This window comes from Ambystoma mexicanum, chromosome 7q (genome assembly GCF_040938575.1).
Source record: "Ambystoma mexicanum isolate Mex_15411 chromosome 7q, UKY_AmexF1_1, whole genome shotgun sequence".
In the NCBI taxonomy this organism is placed as follows: domain Eukaryota; kingdom Metazoa; phylum Chordata; class Amphibia; order Caudata; family Ambystomatidae; genus Ambystoma; species Ambystoma mexicanum.
This window is the reverse complement of record NC_090941.1, coordinates 13,708,698-13,730,528: the sequence shown is the minus strand read 5'-3', so window position 1 is coordinate 13,730,528 and position 21,831 is coordinate 13,708,698. Positions and strand designations below refer to the sequence as shown.

At 43.8% G+C, this 21,831-nt stretch overlaps 1 protein-coding gene across 8 annotated transcripts in view; it reads right to left on the bottom strand.

Moving 5' to 3' along the window:
- DMD (dystrophin) overlaps nucleotides 1-21,831 on the bottom strand; it is a 7,616,828-nt gene that overhangs the window by 5,897,161 nt on the left and 1,697,836 nt on the right. For all 8 annotated transcript variants that reach the window (XM_069639082.1, XM_069639084.1, XM_069639079.1 and 5 more), the window contains one exon: nucleotides 17,490-17,671. In XM_069639082.1, the coding sequence (XP_069495183.1) occupies nucleotides 17,490-17,671 (182 nt within the window). The remainder of the gene's footprint in view (nucleotides 1-17,489; nucleotides 17,672-21,831) is intronic.

The window sequence follows — 21,831 nt, the reverse complement described above, 5'->3', positions numbered from 1 at the left end:
GAATAGAGGCTGAGGTAGTTTTAGTGTCCCTGGGTTCCTGGGAGCCTAAAGTCGCAGAGGCGTATGCTAGGATTCCAGATAATACCAAGCACTACTTTAAAGACAGTGTGCTGATCAATGGAGTGGATACTCCAGCTCTTAGGGATAGTGGGTGCAGTCGAACTGTAGTGGATTCTACCTTGGTAGACTCAGAGGAAGTTGCCAGAGCTACTCTGATGCCCACTAAGTTGGCTGACGGCCCCCTCCGTATGTTTCCCGTGATCCCTGTTAATCTAACTTTAAATGGTACAGCAGTTAGGATTCCAGTGAGCATTCAGAGAAACGTCCCGGGAAAGGTCTTGTTGGGCAATGATCTCAGAGCTCTAGGGCTCGTAGGAGACACTGCCGAAAGACCCTACACACGGTCTCAAGCACGGGCAGCATTGGCCAAGTCCAATACGCCGCCCCAGCCGAAGGGGAAACCCAAGGCGAAAGGAGTCAACAAGTCCCGACGGGGGAAAGAGAATATTCCCCCGAGCTCGCCTACCACTGCGGTGGAGGGAGTTGGTCAATCGCCCGAGCCTGACGAGGAGGTGGCGATGCCTGAAGTGTTCGACCCCAACGACCATCCTGAACTAAAAGACTTGTTAGTTGAAGGAGGTCCTGATAGGGACGACTTCAGTAAGGGCCAACGTGAGTGCCCATCTCTGGAAGGCCTAAGGAGACAGGCCTGCTCCCAGCTTGAGGGTGAACCTCCTGGGAAGCATCGGATTTATTGGGAAGGTGGACTCCTGTACAGTGAGCCCACAGAGTCTACAGAAGGAGACCATAGGAGGTTGGTGGTTCCCCTTTCTGTTAGACCCTTCCTCCTGCAGTTGGCGCATGAAGTGCCCCTTGCTGGTCACCTTGGAATGAAGAGGACCAAGCAAAGGTTATCTATGCACTTCTACTGGCCCAAGATGGGGGTGCAAGTAGAAAGTCACTGCAGGAGTTGTGCCTCCTGCCAGTTGTCTGGTAAGGTTGGCGCGACAATCCAAGCTCCATTGGTACCGCTCCCAGTTGTGGGGGTACCATTTGAAAGGGTAGGGATCGACATCGTTGGTCCCCTTGACCCGCAAACATCCTCAGGCAATAGGTTTATCCTGGTGCTGGTCGACCATGCAACCAGGTATCCTGAGGCCATCCCATTAAAGACTGTAACTGCCAAGTCAGTTGCAAAAGCTTTACTCGGCATATTTACTAGGGTTGGCTTCCCTAAAGAAGTTGTGTCAGATCGTGGCAGCAACTTTATGTCGAAGTATATGCAGGCTATGTGGAAAGAATGTGGGGTCACCTACAAGTTCTCTTCTGCATATCACCCCCAGACCAATGGTCTGGTGGAACGTTTCAACAGAACGTTAAAGAGCATGATTGGGGCTCTGGAGGAGCCCCAGAGGAGGAAATGGGACCTTCTTTTACCATGCTTGTTGTTTGCCTACAGAGAGGTACCACAGGAGGGTGTTGGCTTCAGCCCCTTCGAACTTCTGTTCGGTCATCCCGTACGGGGACCCTTAGCCATCGTCAAAGAGGGATGGGAGATGCCCACTCCCCCTGTTACTACCAATGTAGTTGACTATGTGCTAGGGCTCAGAAAACGGATGGTACTCCTGATGGGCTTGGCTAGTGAAAAGTTGAAGGCAGGACAAGCGCTGGTGAAACATTGGTACGACCAGAAAGCTTCCTTAATTCACTTTACCCCTGGTCAGCAAGTCCTGATCATGAACCCTATAAGGCCTCGCGCTTTACAGGACAAATGGTCAGGCCCTTACACAGTGGTGGAGCCCCTGGGTGAGGTGAACTATTTAGTGGACCTTGGAAGGCCTGGACAGGCTCCAAAAGTGTTCCACGTAAATAGGCTGAAGGCTTTCGTCCCAAGAGTCGAAATCGCAGCACTGCTACTGGCGTCAGACGTTGAGGAAGAGGAGTCAGAACCTCTTCCCGACCTGTTCCAAAGCGGTCCTTCAGATAGCTCCGTTGAGGGTGTCCGAGTGGCCCCTCACCTGACTTCTGATCAGCAGGCTGAGGTGAAAAGTTTGCTTAGGCAGTTTTCCCCCCTGTTTTCACAGTCGCCTGGTTTGACACCTTGGTGCAAACATAACATTGACACAGGAGACAGTGTACCTACCAAAAGTAGGGGATACAGGATGTCGGATAAAGTACGGTCTTATATTAAGACCGAGGTCAACAAGATGTTAGACCTTGGGGTGATTGAACCCTCTAGTAGTCCTTGGTCCAGTCCTGTGGTTCTGGTTCCAAAAGCAGGCACTTCTGAATTGAGGTTCTGCGTGGATTACAGGGCTCTGAATGCTGTCACCAAGACAGACGCTCACCCCTTGCCTCGAACTGACGAGCTGGTGGATACCTTGGGTGCCTCCAAGTACCTCAGCACGTTTGACCTGACTGCGGGCTATTGGCAAATAGCTTTAGCAGAACATGCCAAGGAGAAGACAGCATTTTCAACTCCCGACGGGCTTTACCAATTCCGGGTAATGCCGTTCGGGTTGAAGAATGCACCTGCCACTTTCCAGAGGCTTGTGAATCATGTGTTGAATGGGTTGGACGAATTCTGTCTTGCATATCTGGACGATATAGCAGTTTTCAGTGCCACCTGGGAAGACCATGTGAAACACCTCGGGATTGTGCTCCAGGCTCTTCAGAAAGCCCACTTGACCATAAAGGCGAGTAAATGCCAGATTGGACAAGGCTCAGTGGTTTACCTTGGGCATGAAGTAGGTGGAGGAAGGATACAGCCTCTCCCCAGTAAAGTACAAGCAGTACAAGACTGGCCTACCCCCACTACACAAACCCAAGTGAGAGCCTTCTTAGGACTCACGGGTTATTACCGCAATTTTATGGCAGAATATGGCACCATAGCTGCTCCTCTGACTGCCCTCACAACTCCGAAGAAACCCAAGAAGGTAACTTGGACTGACGAGTGTGAGAAGGCCTTCAATGGCTTGAAAGACTCCTTGTGCCAGGCCCCTGTGCTCAGGGCCCCTGATTATCAAAGACCTTTTATCGTGCAGACGGATGCCTCTGACACTGGGATAGGAGCTGTACTATCACAAGTAGATGAGAAGGGTAAGGAACACCCTATCGGTTTTATTAGTCGCCAGCTTAAGGACAGAGAGCTCAGATGGTCCACGGTAGAGAAAGAATGTTTCTCTGTTGTGTGGGCCCTAAGGAAGCTGCGGCCCTACCTCTATGGGACCCACTTCACTGTGCAGACTGACCATAAGCCGTTAAAGTGGCTAATGAACATGAAGGGGGAGAATCCAAAGTTGCTTAGGTGGTCCATAAGTCTACAAGGCTTCGACTTCACTATTGAGCATAGGCCAGGTGTCCAACATAGCAATGCTGATGGGTTGTCCAGAATGTTTTACCGACCTGAACAAGAGACTCATCCAGGGGTGGATTAGTTCCCCCTGTCCATAGTCTGGGAGGGGCGAGTGTTAGGAAAGATTTCGTTATTGTAGGGAACTTTCCTTCCATGTGGCAACCCCTAACCTTTTTGCTATTGTTTTCAACCTGTTTTCTTGACTTTGCCAGAGAAGTGCAGCCTTCTGCCGTACTCCTCTGGGCTTTCGCTCCTTTCTTACGGGGAAACTGACATGCCCTTAAGACAGTCAGTACCGGGGAACGCTGTTTCCCGTAGTTTCTTTTATCGTGTCGCCATTTTAGTGCAACACGACACAAGAGGGCACTGTAAGCTAAGTTACAGCTCTCTTGGGTCTCTAGCCTTCTACAGACCCTAGACACTCTTGTAGGATGGTTTTTGGATCGGTGCAAGTCATTCAGGGACTGGGCTGGTGGCAGCGATCATTTGGTTTATTTTGAGCTCCTTTTGCCGTTCTGAGCACGTTTTTGCCGCGAACACAAAAGGGTGGCCCGGCTACACAAAATGGCCGGACCACGAGGCTCCTTTGTCTAGTCCACTGTCCGTCTTGCTCCCTTTACCTTCCCCCGGGTCAGGCGACCCGGGGCCTTCCTTATTTGGGCATGTAGTTTCCCGCGAAACACGGTTGCTTTCGCGGGCTTCTACATGTCGTTTGAGTGCCCCCAGGATGTGGGCTGGGCTGTCTGGTCCCAATACACATCCTGGGTGCCAGAGAGTCTAGGGTGGTGTGAATGCCTGGGACCACCGTGGTCCGTGATTGGTCCACGTATGGTATGTGTGTTGATGAGCGGATCTCCCATTGGCTCCCCTCCGTTTTGGCGCGAAGGGAACCGTGGATAAGAGGGAGCTGGAAACACCACTACCATGTCGATCTCCTGAGTTCTTACGAACCCAGGGATACAGGAGCCAAGTATCCTGCGAACACGAGGCTGGACCGAGGAATCGCTGGTGACCCCCTGAAGAACTTCTGCTCCTCATTGCTGTCGTCCGGTGAAGCCCTTTCCACCTAAGATCGAACAAGAAGGCCTGTACTGGCGCTTCGACCTATTGGAATAGCAGGACCAGCTATTCCCGGCACCTTCATCAACTCCTGCTGTAAGCCTTCGGAAGTGTCTCTGGGCCATCCAGTTGACTGACCAGCTTACTAAGGAGGCCTGCTCTGTAATCGCCGACAGGTTGGGTGGTATTCTGAGTCCGGGGCACGCTCACACGCTTCGTTTGCTTAGCAGTCCTAAGCTAGAGGTGAGCGGTGCTCGTTTGGCTTGAATACACCCGGCCGTTCCGTTGCCCTGCTGTGGCGACAAAACTGTGCTTGTTTTTTCGATCAGGACGTCTTTTTACTCTGCACGACGACGAGACGTTCCCTGCTCTTCAGAACCTGCCAGAAGCTGCATCTATCGAGGAGAAGCTCGGGCCTGCTTGCTTCGGGGACCGGTGAGTAGATTAGCTAGGATCTGGTCGCCCTCCTGCAGTGCCCCTTGCTTTTCCCCGCTGTAAATACAGCACCCCTTGTCCGTACTCGCGCCCTGCTTCTGCCTCACAGTGGAGGCTGCGCTAGAGTCGCGGACCGTGTTCTCCTTCATTAGAGCTCCCTACAGAGCTGTTCAACGTCCTCCGAAGAGCTTCACCTTCTGCCCATTGGCACCGGCGTGTGCAGGTACTTTTGAGCGCTAGGCTCCACTCTTCGTAGGGATTGGACTACCATCCAGTTAGGGGCCTCAGAAGGCGGACATATCACTCGCATTGGTTCGCACTGCCTGTTTTCCTTCCCCTGCAGGTGGATAACATATTTCGTGCTGCTAATGCTGTGAAACTGTGTATTCTGTATATATATTGGGTGGATAGTGTATGTGTTGGTTTAATATCGTTGTATATTGCTGCTGTTACTGTGGTTATTAGTTTCAAGGCCTTATAATAAATGTGTATCTATTTTTGATATAAACAACTGTTTGGAGTAGTTTGTAAGCGCTCTTGCTTTGTGTGCTCACTGCGGGCTTTCAGTCACCCTCACCCCTCTTGAGACCTAGTCTTGACCGCCGCGATCGCTACCTTGATTGGTCTGGCTTGTCCAGAGGTTACCCTGTTCCAAGTAATTAGGTTGGCCTTCTGAACTTCTGCGCCACCAGGACAGAGTTCAGAAATCCGTCTTAACAGCAACATACAAGAAGGTTAATGTGCACATATAGACAATTTTACAAATTAAAAAGTGTTACATATCAGTGAACAAAATCACATGGCCTACATATGTCAGTGAACACAAATAAGTGGGCCAGATATGTGCTTTCATTAGTGATTTCATCAATAATATCTGTGATGTCATCTTTGATGTCCTGGGTGTTAGTATTAGCAGTGCACAGAGCTGGCATGAGTAACTGGTGAATTTCAAGGGTTTTTCAGTTTTACTTGTAAGCATAACGTCCCTTTAACAAAGTTTTTTTCAGTGAATTTCATGGGTTTTTGTGAGTGCAACTTAACCATAACGTCCTTTTACCAAAGTGCTTTCAGTGAATTTCATAGGTTTTTACTAGTGCCCCTTTAATCTGCTACAAGTCCGTTATTTAATACACACTCCCAATATGTCAGATACAAACACAACAAACAGACACAACATAATGCCCAGTAAGCAGTAACAGAAAGAAAAAGTAGACCAGACAAGACTAGAATTACACCATATAGTCATCCACATCTAAAACAATGTATAGAAAACTTTAAAACAAAAGAGCTAGTAACATCACTAAACAATGCTATACTAGCAACAACTAAAGAAATTAACACCCCTATTGCAAAAACTAAAGCTATAAAATGATGCAGACCTACTAACAAACACAATCGTTTATCTACCAGTGTTAACATAGTCAAAGTAAAGCAATCCAAAATAATGTTGTTACAGAAAATGGTCCACCGTAGAGTTCATCAAAATCTTATAAAAAACATCCGAAAAGTCACAATCTTCCCTTAAAACCTACAGCAGTAGAGTAATCCTGCAAGCTCTAATTGAGAGTGCTTTTCTACTGAAGAGAACATTGTTTATATTGATTTTGAACAGAATGAAATCACTAACTAAATTAATCAATAAATTACAACAAGTACTACTAAAGATGTGCAGGGTCAATATAAAGACCTTTTCAAACTGCTGTGATGGTGAATGGATTCACACAAGCAGCACATAACCATACTTCAATGAAGAAGATTAGAAAAAAAGAACAACAAAAAACTATTGCCATAGACAATAATGGTCAATGTTATGAAATGATGGAACAAATCACTATGGCAAAAGAAACCCTTATAGAAAAAAAGCACCTACAAACTTGGAACCAAATGCTCCTTTTACCCAAACATACCTTCCAGCTCAATGTGTAATGTATGCCAACAATCCTTTAAATCCTTACGGCAATTCCTCAATATGTAAAACTAAAAGACAGAAGTCTGGTCTGTAAGGACATTCATTAGCCTGTATTTTAGGAACTGATTGCAAAAGCACTTTCCACCACATCAAAATGTTGGTGACATACCATTCTACTATACACAATCTTGTGCATCGACTATACTAGGCAAAAAGTCATGATCTAGAACTGCAACATTTAAATAACATTCTCCTACATGGAACAGCCAAAGAACTCCTTCAAGAAATAGAGCACATCCAACTAAAATACTTTGGAACTGAAGGTGACCTAGAAAATTCTTTACATTTAGAAAACATTACCGAGAAACTCATGAACACGAACGTCCTAATAAGGACATACAAAAAAGGAATAGGTAAGTTTCAAAAGGCATTTGCTGAAATTCCAGACCAAATATGTGTCTGTTGCCGCACAACATTTAATAAAAAAAAGCACAAAAAAGTAGACCTAGCCTACAAAATAGAAGACAATGAGGACAAATCCCAACCGTTGTAATTAGCTTTATATTTAATAGCAGAAGCTAAATACAAAATAAACCCTGAAGAGTGTGCACATACTGTAACACAAAGCTTGAAAATAACCAAATGCTATCACGTGCTATCACTAATAACTTCAAAATATTTCCACTTCCAAAAGCTCTGCAACAGCTTAACTTTTACAAGAACAATCTAATACAAACAGTGTACCCATTTCAAGCTATACTATGCCTTCAACCAAAATCAGCCAAATTACCTCCACCCGAGTTATTAAAGGGCATCCATGGCAGAGTGGTATATTTACCATTGGATCTAAAAGAAAATATACACAACGGCCAATAGATCAGTTAATGGTGTGCCAACAAAAGACAAACAAAGTGGCAATTTCTAGTCGACTCACACAAAGTTAGACAAGCTCTGCAATATCTAAAAGAAAGCAATCAATACTACACATATATAAACATAGAGGAAAACGTAAGCGAAACCACCCACATTATTCAACAGTCACCAGAAACTCCCCAATTTGAACATGTAGATCCTGTGACAGCAGCCAACATTTTAGACCAGTATACAATCCACCCTCTACACTCTAAAGACACAATTGACGATGCATTAGAACCATTTCAAATGCATCAAGCCAAACGATCCCCAATGAGTATATGGGATTAAAATTGCAGAAGCACGTTCTTTTCCTCTACTCTTTCCTATAGGAAAATGAAGAAGCTATGATGAAAGGTCACACAAATTAGTGCATCAGAATGTCGCTCATTACAAATCTATTCTGAAGACCCCAGATTCAGACAAAATGTTGAATATATTTTCCACCTCCTCTTCGAAAGTGAACTAGCATCTCTATATTATGGAGTTGCACACACATTAAAAACAAGCTAATTTTTTAAACATACCCGCAAAATAACTGCTTAAAAAAATAAAAGACAAAGATAGAATTTTGCAGTCAAGTATCACAAATCTCTTGGCAAACATGCATGGTACAAAAGAATACTGGTTCCGACGTAACGCTGAAGTATGTTGCATGCTACGGAACCTAAGCCCACCTTACACACTGCAAACCAAAATAAAGACGGAATAGGCATAGAAATACCAGGAGAACTCTGTTCTCTTGACCCTGTGAATGTATCAAGGTACTCTCAACATTGCTTCATTGCCATGTTGCATTTTATCTGCAATAAAACTACCCCTCCACTCAGAGAAGTGCAACACTTCTTTTGGAGAAAAGAATATCAATCCAGAGGAGCACCAAACGTCCACTGGATACATGCTTTGTATGCTTGTGTGGATACAAAATGCTACACAATTTAGCCATGATAACTATGCCACTGTTTTACAGCTTATTGAAAAATACATTACCCGCGACATCCCTTCAGAAACCACAGATAGTGACCTATATACACAAGTTATATGCTTCCAAAAACATAAATGTAGCAAATACTGCTGAAGTAGATATAAAAACATGTTGTCTAGGCCAGTTTGTAAAAAAGGAGGAGTAAATAGCCTGATATCTTCTGTTCGACACAGTGTAAAAATCAAATCCCCCAAAAATACATACAACATTAAAAGGGATGAAGCATCTAAGTACATCATTGATTACAATCCAATCATTGCCCTCTTGTGGAATGCCCACATTGCAATTGCAAGTTATGTCACAGCCTATCTCAAAAAAGCTGAAAAAACAGAGCTAAATAACATCTGGGATAACATATTATCTTACCAAACACATGTCACAGAAATCGTACAGCTTTGGTATAAAAATGCTCTTCCATAGAGAATGCGGGTGCTATGTAGCTGCAGACCATTTACCAGGTACAGCCTTACATGGCAAATCTGAGAACATTTTCCTGCTGAACCTTGGACCAGCTTCATCCTGAAAAAAGAGTACTAAAATGCTACTAAGAGATAGAAACATAGCCACAAATGTTCCCAATAGCCAGGACATTTTAAAACACAATTTAATTGACACATACTACCCAAACAGAAGTACTGCTTTGGAAGACATGTGTCTGTACGACATTGCCCAAAACTACACAAACAAAAACAATGTCACATCAAAAGAGACCACTGGCACATATACAGTCTCAACTTGTGAAGGAAGCCTAGTGAAACTCACCAAACCCAGTCTAATTAATCATATAATGTTATCATTTAAATCTCCACAACATAGAGAACTGTATTACATGGCCCTACTCCAACTTTCCAACTTTTTAAACCTCGGAGAAAAGAAAAAATGTTATTAGGTAACTGTGACTCATTTGAAGCTGCATTCAAAGCAAATGAAAGCAGTATAACGAATTACAATGTCAAAAAATGCAAAAAAAGTTGGACAATGAACACCAACAAGATGAAAAATTGAAGATGAACTAGACAAACACAATCCTGAGGTAAGTCAACCTTCTCTTACAGAAAGCCAAGACCCACTTGGAGAACCACTCCTTCTCAATGGAGCAGAAATATCCATTACTGAGGTAGAAAATACCATGTGTCAATATATACAATCTGAGAAAGACTTGTCAGTTCTGGAATCACAGCTAAATGATGAACAACCCACCATTTATCTAGAAGTCACTCAAGAAATTGAACATTAAACTAAAACGTGTAGCTGGAAAACAATATGCTCCTGTATTTAAGTGGTGAAGCTGGTTCTGGCAAACATCTTTAATTACAATATTCAGCACATTTCTAAAACACTTAACATACAACAACCTTTGGGAAGTAGTAACAGCCCCCACAGGCTTAGATGCCTACAATATGGGCTATGTAACATTACACTGACTACTACTCCTCCCTGTGGAACACCACAACAAATTAGAATGCTACAAATTGTCAGCAGAAGCTGCTACTGAAGTGCACAGAATTCTAAAACAAATGAAAGTGCTCCTGATAGATGAAATGAGCATGGTTGCCAACCTCATGTTGGATTTAATTCATCTCAGAATGCAAGAAATCATAAAAACCAACTACAAAGAACTTTTTGGGGGAAACATGTTATTGTTTTCAGAGACCTCCTAAAGTTAACACCAGTGAAAGGGCAACCTATTTTCAAAACATTAGGACACAACAAATGCATCAATACCCTCAGCAGCATTGGAAATGTAAATCTCAGACATTTTCATTACAGAGAACTAACTCAAAACATGCACCAGTCTGCAGACCTCACATATGCTAACATTTTAAAAAGTAGTAGAACTGGGTTGCTTACTAAAGATGCAAAATCCATCATAAATAGTAGAGTAATCCATTTCAAAGATGTGTACATACGCAGAGAACAATTTTCTCTATCTCTTACATATGCTGGTACTATACACAAATCACACGGTCTAAACCTAGATCAAGCATTGATTGATATTGGTAGCACAGTCTTTAAAGAAGGTATAAATTACATAGCACTTTCATGTCTGTGTACACTCAATGGTATATTCCTAGTTACCTTTGATGCAAACTAAGTTAATGCTGACATTCTGTGCATCCTGGAATACAACAGGCTATGGGCACTATATTACCCCCATCTAGATATGTCCCCTGTACCTAAAAAAAGAAACCTTTTAGAAGACAAGCTAATGTAGTTAGAATATGCCAACAGGTATCTAAATACTTCAAACATTCGCTTAAGCGCAACATACTTAAACCAAACCTACTATCATCCTTACACTCAAGTAACTGGATTCAGGTTATTTTAATCCAGTACAGATTTATTTTTCCAATGACCCAATGATTATTTAATGTCAAAACAACTGCAGTGTGTCATATATTAATGTTTGTACCAAACATAGTTCTAAGAATGTACTGTTTATGGAGGCCTAAAAAAGAAAATGTATATTTAAATTTGTATACAAATACAGCATTTGAACCACAGAAAATAAACCAGGGATTTCAGCTTCATAACGCTACAACACTAAGGGCCTCATCAAAAGTCTGGTGGTAACCCTTAAATGCGGCGTTAGCACTATTACCACTGCATTTAAGGGTCTGCCAGATCATAGCCTTGGTGGATTTCCCCCCAACTCTGTGCTGGGGTGAAATCCGTGGCAGAATTGCTGATTTTCGGCGCTATTACTGACAGCGGGAAATCCGCCGGCAGTAATAGCATGAATTTTCCCCATTGGGCATATGGGGAATGAGTAATTCCCGATGGGCTCAATGGGGAATGGGCACTAACCGTTCTGCCAAACCCATGATCCGGCACTAATAGCACCGGGGGGTTTGGCAGTAGGACCAATACCGCCGGCATTACCACCCAACTTGTGATGAGGCCCTAAGTAACCACAGCTATTATCCTCAATCGTACTGCAATTATAAGTTCAATTACATCATTTCTCCATATTACAAACACTTTGTACTCCCACTACATTATCTACAATTACTATACACATATTGCTACTAATGTAATTCTCACCATATTCCTATTACATTACCTATAATTACTATACACCTATTACTGCTGTGGTGGTTGTGCCCAGTGCACATATTCTTGCCATGTCCCCCAGAATCTGGTCACTGGCCTCAACCACCACAATACAATGAACTATATAAGAAGCACGTATCATACACTGTCAACTAATACAAGTTACCCTGACCCCCCTGCAATCAAAATGATGTCTGTGGACACTGAAATTGGCTGCAGACTTGGAAGCATTTCCTAACCCTTTTTCACCTATAAAAACAGCTCCTACTGTTGGCGGTCCAGGATTATCTGTTAGTAGCTGCAGATAGGGGAGAATCCACAATATTGTTGATGCTGGACCTATCTGCGGCTTTCGAAACGATCAATCACAAGATCATTCTCCAACGTATTGGGACAGTCAAGAGAGCCTCAAAAGTAGTGGTAGACTGGTTCAGTTCCTTCCTGAAGGACAGGACTCAGCAGGTAACACTGAGAGGTTTTCTATTGGGGCTACTATGGCTAAGATGTGGAGTTCCACAAGGATCAGCATTGTCACATTTGATCTTTAATCTATACATCTGACCATTATTTGACACATTGAGGAAGTATGGATTAAGATTTCATTCTTACGCTGATGATACCCAGATTTATGTGGAAACAGAGAATATAGAGGAGGCTTTTCAAACGATCAACCAGTGTATGCAAGAAATTAGAATATGGATGGTGTGCAATGAGCTACAACTGAATGCAGCTAAAACCGATGTTATTTAATTTTGAGCAGGGAGCAAGATGAGGACCAAAAAACAAAGCCCAATCCCACTAGGGAAAGAGATTCAGTTTTCAAGGAAAATAAAGAACCTCGGATGCACATGGCAGGAAAACATAGGGAGCAAAGCTCAGGTAGGGGCCAAGTGAAGGCTGTGTATCACTCCCTACGTAGAGTATGCTTAGGAATGTGCTCCCCTTTGTGGCAGCAGAAGACCACCCAGTGGTCATAGGGGCGTTAACCAGCTCACACCTTGATTACTGAAACAGTTTAATGGCAGGGATTCCAGCTAAACAGATGATGAGACTGCAAAGGGCCCAGAATGCGGCAGTCAGGTTATTTGCCCACCTAAGAAAAAAATACCATGTGTCAGCCTCACGTAGATCTCTCCATTGGTTAATGATGGAGGATCAGGTGAAGTTTAAGATGGCCTAAATGTTTCTACGATCATGCACCAAAATATTTGAGTGCCAGGATCCACCACCTTCAGCTAACGACAGATCTCTGTTCAGTAGCTAAAATGCTGTTGACTATACCCCAGACTAAACAGTTCTCAAAGGGAGATCGGAGGGTCTCGGTCTTCGGTACAAAGTTATGGAGCCAACAGATGACCATGACCTCAGGTGAAGTTCCAGTAACTTCTTTATTTAGTTCCAGTACATTATGATGGTCATATAATGTCAGGTACATCTGGGTTCAGGGCAACATACACCTGCATCCTCCCAGGTAGGCTTACATCTCCCAACTGACCCACATAGAACCCCAGTCACACATAAACATTCTAACCCTTAACACTCCATTGTCAATCAATACACTGACCAAAGGTTCCATTAGGATGCAGGATAATACCAAATCCCTACATATCTCCCTTCCTTAGGGACATAAAAACACAAGTAGATAACTTAACCATAATGGTTCATAACAACACGCACACAAACAACCCCACGTTCAATGCACTTGCCTCATCACTCCTAACTGAGAACATTCTGCTAGTCTCATTACATATTCCAAAATAGTCCACACAGCTGTGGGACACAATTACAATCAATGCCCCTTCCTCTTTCTACCAAGTGAGGAAAAGGCACCCAACTGCTCAAACATCCTTACTAAAACTTTTACAAATAGAGGCACCCATACCTCTCTTCCTAAACTTGACTTCATCGTCCCACAAAAGAACACACACACATCTCCCTCACACCCAACAATGCAAACCGGTATGTACCTAAATACACACCACCTCCAACTAGACTGAGTATCCCAGATACCCGGGTAACTACTTCACTTATTGTGACACCATTACCCCTAAATTGCCCATGTTGAAAGTATTCCTAAATACAATGCAACTCCTATTAGGGAAAACCACACTTCATTCACACCAGCATCATACCAACATCAATGACTGTATTATAGTCTTTGCTGTATCATCATGAAACTCTGAATGGTTTCTAAACCAAACAACCAAACAAAAACTTTGTTTGACACTTAGCACTTTAAACTTTAGCATTAAATAAGGTCTTAATACATCTGCATTACAAAAGTCCCACCTGTGGAAATAAAACATTAGTGCACATAACTATACTTCAGATTCCACATACCAAACTCTAGCAATGTTGTCAATGCAACCTATATTTCATTAAATGTCCATCTGTGGAAGGAAAAGTGTGTTAATTTAACATGACCGTACCACAATTTTTCCTTTGCATCATAACATTACCATGTATTTGTTGACAGAGGTAACAGAGGCCACGACTTTTACACACCATCCGTGCACACCTATCAAACATGCTAACTACCACTTGCAAGATACCTCTCATACCAATGTACCTACAACATAAATACCAAATAGCATTTTAGAAAACACTATTACTACGCATATCTCAATCTCTTTCTACCAATATGCAACTTTAACCTACTTAATAAAACCTCCCATTTGGATCACTTAATCCCTTGGTTGACAAATTACAAACACCCTTGAGACCTAAATCCAATCTAAAAAACTATAAACTTTGTTCTCTGCTCTTAAACTTCAACAACTTCCATGAAGTACCCCTATTACAGGACAACCTATCCCACAAGAAACTACACCTGACAACATACAGGTTCACGCTCTCATGCACTCACGCTGTCCAAATGCCATTCAGGCCTCACATGACAACAGATTCTTAATCAATAACTAATTATAACTACTTAACCAATTCAATGAAGGCAAGACCAAATTGCTTCGTTTACTTATGCTCGTGAAAGCATCATCTCTTAACTTAATAGTACCTCTGTTATTCATTCCGGCAATTAGGATCATTCACAACTTAAGCTTTTTTTAAAAAAAATTCCAACGGGCGGAAATGCAGCCGCCCGCAACAGAAATGGATTTACCAATCCATCTGCCACACTTCCTTTTGTAAATATCACCTCCTGAAGCGTTCCTTTCCTAGTATGTTCATAATGCTGCTTTTCATTGCTGCCAGCCGCCTGCTGTAAAAATTGTACTCCCTTTGCCTCCTACCGCATCTCTCAGTTCTTAAGTAGGCTCCAAGCCCCTCAGGAACTACTGACAACATGCCCTCAAAGTTCCTCACCACCTCATATGAGTGATAGCTCCTCCGGCACCTCCTAGCGCTGCTGCAAATGGGCCCTTGCCCCTCCAGGCACTACACATGTTGTCTTGGGCAATATTCTTTCATCTCTGCACATGGGCTCTAAGCCCCTAAGGTGCAGCCACGGGCTACAAGTCTCTTAGGTGCAGGTATGGGCTCCAAGCCCCCTCAAACGCTGGAATGGCCCCCCAGGACCCTCCTCTGCTCCAGGCGCTTTTCACATTCGCCACCAATCTTCTATTTAACATATAGGCGCAGCTTAGGTTCCCAACCTCTTCTATTGCTGCTGCCCCAACTCCAGGCCTCAAGCTGTACAACATCACTCCTCATTGTTTCTTTTCCCGGCGCAGCTTAGGCTCCAAGCCTCTCCTGTTGCTACTGCCTTGGGCTTATAGTCCTCAGTTGCACAGCATGCCTCCTCATTGCTTAATCTCCAGGCGCAGCTTAGGCTCCAAGCCTCTCCTGTTGCTACTGCCTTGGGCTATATCCCTCAGCTGCCCAGCAGGGCTTCCTCATAATTTCCAGGCGTAACTAGACCCCAGGCCTCTTCAAATTGCTACTGCCATGGGCACCAAGCCCTCCATGCTGCAGCTAGTGGTCCCAGACCCCTTAAGCAATCAGTCTCTGGGCCCTCAGCCCCTCCTCAGTCTCTTGCTTTCCTCTTTCCCTGACCTGTCCTTCTAGTGACAGGCCAGCTGGCCCCTGGCTCTGGCACAGCCCCTTACTTTCTGCCCCTGAGCTCCATGCGCTGGGCCCTTCTGCGCCTACAGTTTTAAGCGCTTGCCCTACCTGGGAGGTCTTCTTCTTGGGTTGGGGGGAGGTGTATGTGCCATCTTCAATGCTGTCCCCCCAGCACAGCCAGCATCCTCGTCGCCAATGTAGAACTCCTTGCTCCCCACAGATGACCATGACCTCAGGTGAAGTTCCAGTAACTTCTTTATTTAGTTCCAGTACATTATGATGGTCATATAATGTCAGGTACATCTGGGTTCAGGGCAACATACACCTGCATCCTCCCAGGTAGGCTTACATCTCCCAACTGACCCACATAGAACCCCAGTCACACATAAACATCCTAACCCTTAACACTCCATTGTCAATCAATACACTGACCAAAGGTTCCATTAGGATGCAGGATAATACCAAATCCCTACAGAAAGCTTTAGAAACACACTAAAAACTTTCCTATTTAAGTGAGCATAGGTAATCTATATCACGGATGCTATATGCTGAGCAAGGCACAAATCATAGTTAACATCTGCGCCCAAATGCAGTTTATTCTGCCTGGTGTGCATAATAAATATTCAAAATAAAAATCAAACATTACCTTCATTCCACTTCCCTACCATTTCTATGTCCTCTTCCAGCCATCAAATAACCCCAAATGTCTTCTCCAAGCCACCTGTTCATGGCACTGCCCGTGAACTACAGCGGTTTCCGCGGACAGCTACGACACGTGTCCGGCCCTTTTCAACCTACAAAAACAGTCCCATATCATCTTTTTTCCACTCCCCCTCCCTTCTAAGCCCCTCTTCCCACCACCAAAGGATCCAAAATGTTTTTTCCAGACTGTTTTCTCACTCCGCTGTCCGTGGTGAGCTGCAGCTGCCCTCTGATCCAACATGGCGGTTGTTTCCAAAAATATGACACAATTCACCATCCAATCAGCAGGACGCGTATGATGTATGTGGACCTCATGGCGGCTTCTAAGGCCCGTCCGCGGAGCAAACAGGGAAGTGAGTCAGCGGACCCAACTCAGATATCACTCATTTATTAGTACCTACTTTTTGGTTGTTTTAAAAAAAAAACAACTGGACGGATTTACACCAAATTTACAAAAGCAGGCTTTCAGGACCAAGCCACCACTCCTGCCACACATTTGCAGTAAATCCGTCTGGCGGTTTGGGCTGTAGGTATGAGCAAACATTTTTTTCCATTTCATCTATGGGAAAAATTACACATTTCTGACACCCCCTATAACTTCCGCCCTTCACGAAACCACACCAAACTTCACAGAATCAATCTGACGGGGCCATATACTCTTTTTGCAAAGTTTCATTTGGGGGGGGGGAGTTATAAGATGCCCAAAAAGCACACTTCCTATGGGCTGAGCAACTTAACCATGACTACATGGCCGCTACCGCAGGCACTAATGGGTATGTGAGTATTTTCAAATGCATCTTTGGAATGCAATGCCCCACTTCATCTGTGCTACACATGACCCGGTTTGTTTGTGGAAACATATGAAAACCTGACTGCACCACAGTTGCAAGAAAAGATTTTCAATCAGTGAACTTCCACTTGTTAACCAGCACTAGGTCATCTGCATGGTGTTAATGTTCTGAATAACATAACATGTTTTATATTGGGAATTGTTTGTATGTGTCAAACTTCTGCAAGTGCGAAAACAGTTTTAATCATACACATGGAATACTACTTACTTGCTTTGTCGCTCCATGCTGGAAACCCTGAGACTTTCCCATCGAGAGTTGAGCAAATTCATTTGCTCTTGAATTTCACGGTCTTCATCATCAGAAAGCCTTCCGACAGTTACAAGATGACTTCCCACTTGCAAAACATTACCAACACTTCCCTGATGATCTGTTAATTCCATCATAAAGCCCTGTCAAACACAAATAAATTCATCATTATAGCACTTTGTAAAATTATGTCAAGCTCAAATAACATGTGAAGGAATCCAACAACTTTGTTCCTGCACTCTTCTTATCATTAATATCTGTTTTGCACATTACTTTAATGTTACTAGACAATTATATCATACCATTGAGACTCAGGTGGTGAAATTCATTCAACTAAATGGAGTCCCATGGCTGCCCTAAGGCCATTTGCCACCTTTCCTGAAGCACCTTCACTATGAATTTCCTAGAGCACAAAGGAAGGACAACTCTTCTCTTCTGGGATGAGTTTCCTAAAAATAGACCCAACGTGATGGGGCATGTGGTTACTTAAACCATGCATAGGTCCCACTGGCCACCTTCACTTACCTCTCCAGATAGTCTTCATAAGTCACAAATCAAGTTTGGTTTCTATATATTATTGTTCCATTTTTACTATACATAACTTTGCAGTTTCTTTTTCTACCTTGATTAGTGTTTTGATTTATTTTGTCTCATTTTAAACGCAACCTATATATAATATGGCTTTACATTTTAAAAAATCTTTTAAAAGAATGTCTATGGGCCTCATTCCGAGTATGGCGGTAGGGGGTTAACGGCACCGGTAAGGATGCCGGTGCCGTTAATTCCCTACTGCCATATTCCGAGGTCCCTAAGTGGGTCCCACCAGGAACAGCTGCTCTGACCAGCCGTACTTAGCGGGACCCGTTAAGGGACCATGGAGCTAATAACGGGCCTGCTATTTGCGGGCCTGTTATATGCTCCTTCCCCATTCCCATTGAGCCCTACGGGGGCTCAATGGGATTGGGGAATGGTTTTCTGAATGGGGACTTACCGGGTCCTCCAAGGTTGGAATGACCCGGTAAGTCCCCATTCAGAGACACCAGACCTGGACCCGGGTTTGCTGCCTTCAAACTCGTAATGACCCCGTATGTATTTGCTCAATAATTACACTGGTTTTGTCTGAATTATTGGAAGTATCATTATTACAATGAGATGGGTGTCATTTGTAACCTTTTAGTGGTTGCTATACAATTACCATGGTGGGGGTAGTTCTCATTGCCTCAGTCTGGTAAATATGCCTTATGTTAGAGGCCCAAGCACAACTTAATTGATTGTCAACTGAACTTCAATGAGAAGAGGTTTGTGTAAGCCATTTTGGGACGTATAAGGAACTCACGGTGGCAACAGTAAAGACAGACACAAGTGATCACAGTTCCAGGGTGTTTATTAAAGTGCATGCAGGGTTGAGAAAATGCCTAATCTAAACTTAAAGCTAAGAGGGAGCAAGCTACAACCATAAAATAATAATAATGCAGTCCTATTAGCATCTTGTCAAATAAAAAGGGTATGTTCTAAAAAGAAAAATCCTTACCAATCCGTACCACTAAGTTAGAAAAGAGCATGGGATAATGTTCACCAGAAAAGAAAGACATGTTCACAACATGATAAGTCAGGATGGTGTAGCTGGGTCTCCCTTCCTCAAGTTTTAAGCACAGAACAAGGCAGAATTCCTGAGCATAGCGCACTCCTGGGCCTCTCCAGCACCAGGTTCACAAGTCTATTCAACGATACCAGAACCTTCAGTGGCCAAGTCTCTTTCCTACAGAGTCTCTTGCCTTAGAAGGACTGCTGGATCAAAACAAAAAACAAACAAAAGTTCATGCAGTGATCTTGCACATTGGGCAATTGCTTTTCACACATTGATTCTTCCTCCGCCGGGCTCGGATCATTCTTGTAACGTGAGCCTCCCTCTGCCGGATTCACTAGAGCCCTTCACTCTGAATATCAGTACTATCACGATGCAGGATTTACTTCTCATAGCTTTTCCCTTGGCCTCTCTCTGTCAGGTTCACATAACCATCTTTAACACAGTTCATGAATTGCTAACAGTTAATCTTTTGCTTCATCTCATCAAAAGCAGGGATTCCTTCCACTAGTTCTCTTTAGGCAATGGGTCAGAGACTTTCGATTGTACAAGGGATTTGACGTGACCCTTGTAGGACTACTCTGACACCTCATGCAGCCCTTTCCTAGGGCCTTCTGGTACTTGCAGTTTCAACACAAAACAAAAGGGGCCAGTGAGAGTCCTTCGAATGAGGACTCCTGCGGCGCCAAAACCCTCTACAGCTGGCTCATCTCTGGGTTTTCACAAAAGTTCAAGCACACACAGATTTTTGTTCTCAAGTTCCTCAAATTCATATAATGTTGCCACTTCAAAGCTTGGGCTCAACAAAGTTCAGTTTGCTATCAGCTTCCACCGACTTACCGGCTGTGCTGAGCCCGTTGGCTTGTCTTGCTTCTGTAGTCAAGGACGGTACCACGGTAGCCAGCATGTCTCCTTCCTGTGTTATCAACGCGGGAGGCCCATATGTATCGTTGACATCTGTCACACCACACGTCAGCTGTACTTCGTCTTGTAATCCCCTTTTCTGAGGCTTCTCAGGTCTGAGTTTAAAAGCGCAAAGGCAGTTCCCCATTCGTGGTCCCTCCAGGTCTCGCCACCTTCTCCTCTGTTTGAACTACTGCTCCGGTGTAGCTGTCCCCTCATGAGTTTGGCCTTGCTGATCGTGTGCTCTCGTGATCCGCCTTTTATCCCTGTGGGGAAGGTAAAAGGCGTTCAGGTGTGTGTGGTTATTGTCAATTGCCTGTCTCTGCATGACCTGTGTGTTGGCACATGTCAGGTAAACAGCTCTGGTGTCAGTCTGTTGTCTGTTTCAGTGTACGAAAGTGTGTCAGAAAAGGGGGGTAGAGCTTCTAAATATCCAACAGGTTAGGATGGGGACAGATTGTTACAAGGAAGGAGGTACCGCATCTCAACCTTCAGTGGTACATTTCCACTCCCCGTACAGCCCCCTACAGGTGATCCGCCCCCACTGGTCCAGTCCACCAACAGGAACTGAATCCAATAGTGATGGACATGTCCTGGCCACCTGGATGACAGATCTCTGGGGACTAGCGGGTGAGACACCTTCATGTTTCTCACAGAGGAATCAATTCTTTCTGTTCCACCTTGTGATTTCAGAATAAGTTTTGAGGATTTAAACAATGCCAGACAAAGCCTTAAGAGGGACCTGCCTCTACATTAGGTGTGTGAGGTAACTTCCAAATGTACACAGCCTAAAAATGGTTGCTTAAGCTTAGGTTAATAATTGTGAGATAGGTATTTTCTTCCTGGTTGGAGTTGTGTTTTAAATGGTGCCCCATTAGCACGAGGAGAACATTCTCCAGCATATCAGGGAACATAAGTGTTGAAGCCACTTGTAATGGCACATGTTCCCCTACCTCCTATATACCATTTTGCCCATGTTTCCCTGTTGGCAGTGATCATCTTCCTGCCTCACAAGGATGCCTACTTCTTTCTAGGCCCCCTCACCTACTGACAGACCTCACCCCACTGTGACCATCCTGCAATATCGTGAGTAAAACTCAGACACAGAGGCATAGTGTTGATTGCTTTAAACCTTTGTTATAATAAATGGATTGGACAAAAGCCTATCTTTCCCTAGCTCTAGGAGGGGTTTCCTTCCCTCAAAAAAACTAACTACAGTTTGTCAAGATGTCCAGAGTCAAAGTCTTCCGTCCTATGTCCAAAACCTTACGCTGACACTCACAAGCTAAAGCTATCTTAAAGTGCAAAAAGGCTTAATAATCTCCAGCTGCCACTTGCAGGTGTAGGTCACAAGTTAAACTCTTAATTCCAAATGGGTGACAAAGAAATAAACAACCAAAATGTTCAGCATCATTGAAAGGGGGTTCCCTTCCCCTAAATGTCTTAGTTCTTTCACAGTTCACAGTCTCAAAAGTGCCAAGAGGGTGATTACCTCCTCTTAGCCTTTCTACCACTTTCAAATATATGGCAAGGATTGTGTATCTAGAGATTGCCTTTCTTTTTACAATCTATTCTTCTCAATGTACTTGTTTCTTTTCCCCAGGGTTTCACACATTTGCAAGGTTTCTTTACTTTCTCCTCTTGTTTTCTTTCAGCACAATGGTTTAAAGGTTTAACCCAAAAACACCAAGAAAATATTCATGTCCTCTTGGTCTTTCAACTACTTTTGAATAATTGGAAATCATTTGCCTTGTGGAGAGATTGCCCTCCTCTCCTGGTAGAAAGGGTTTCACTCTCTCCAAGGTCACAACAAAA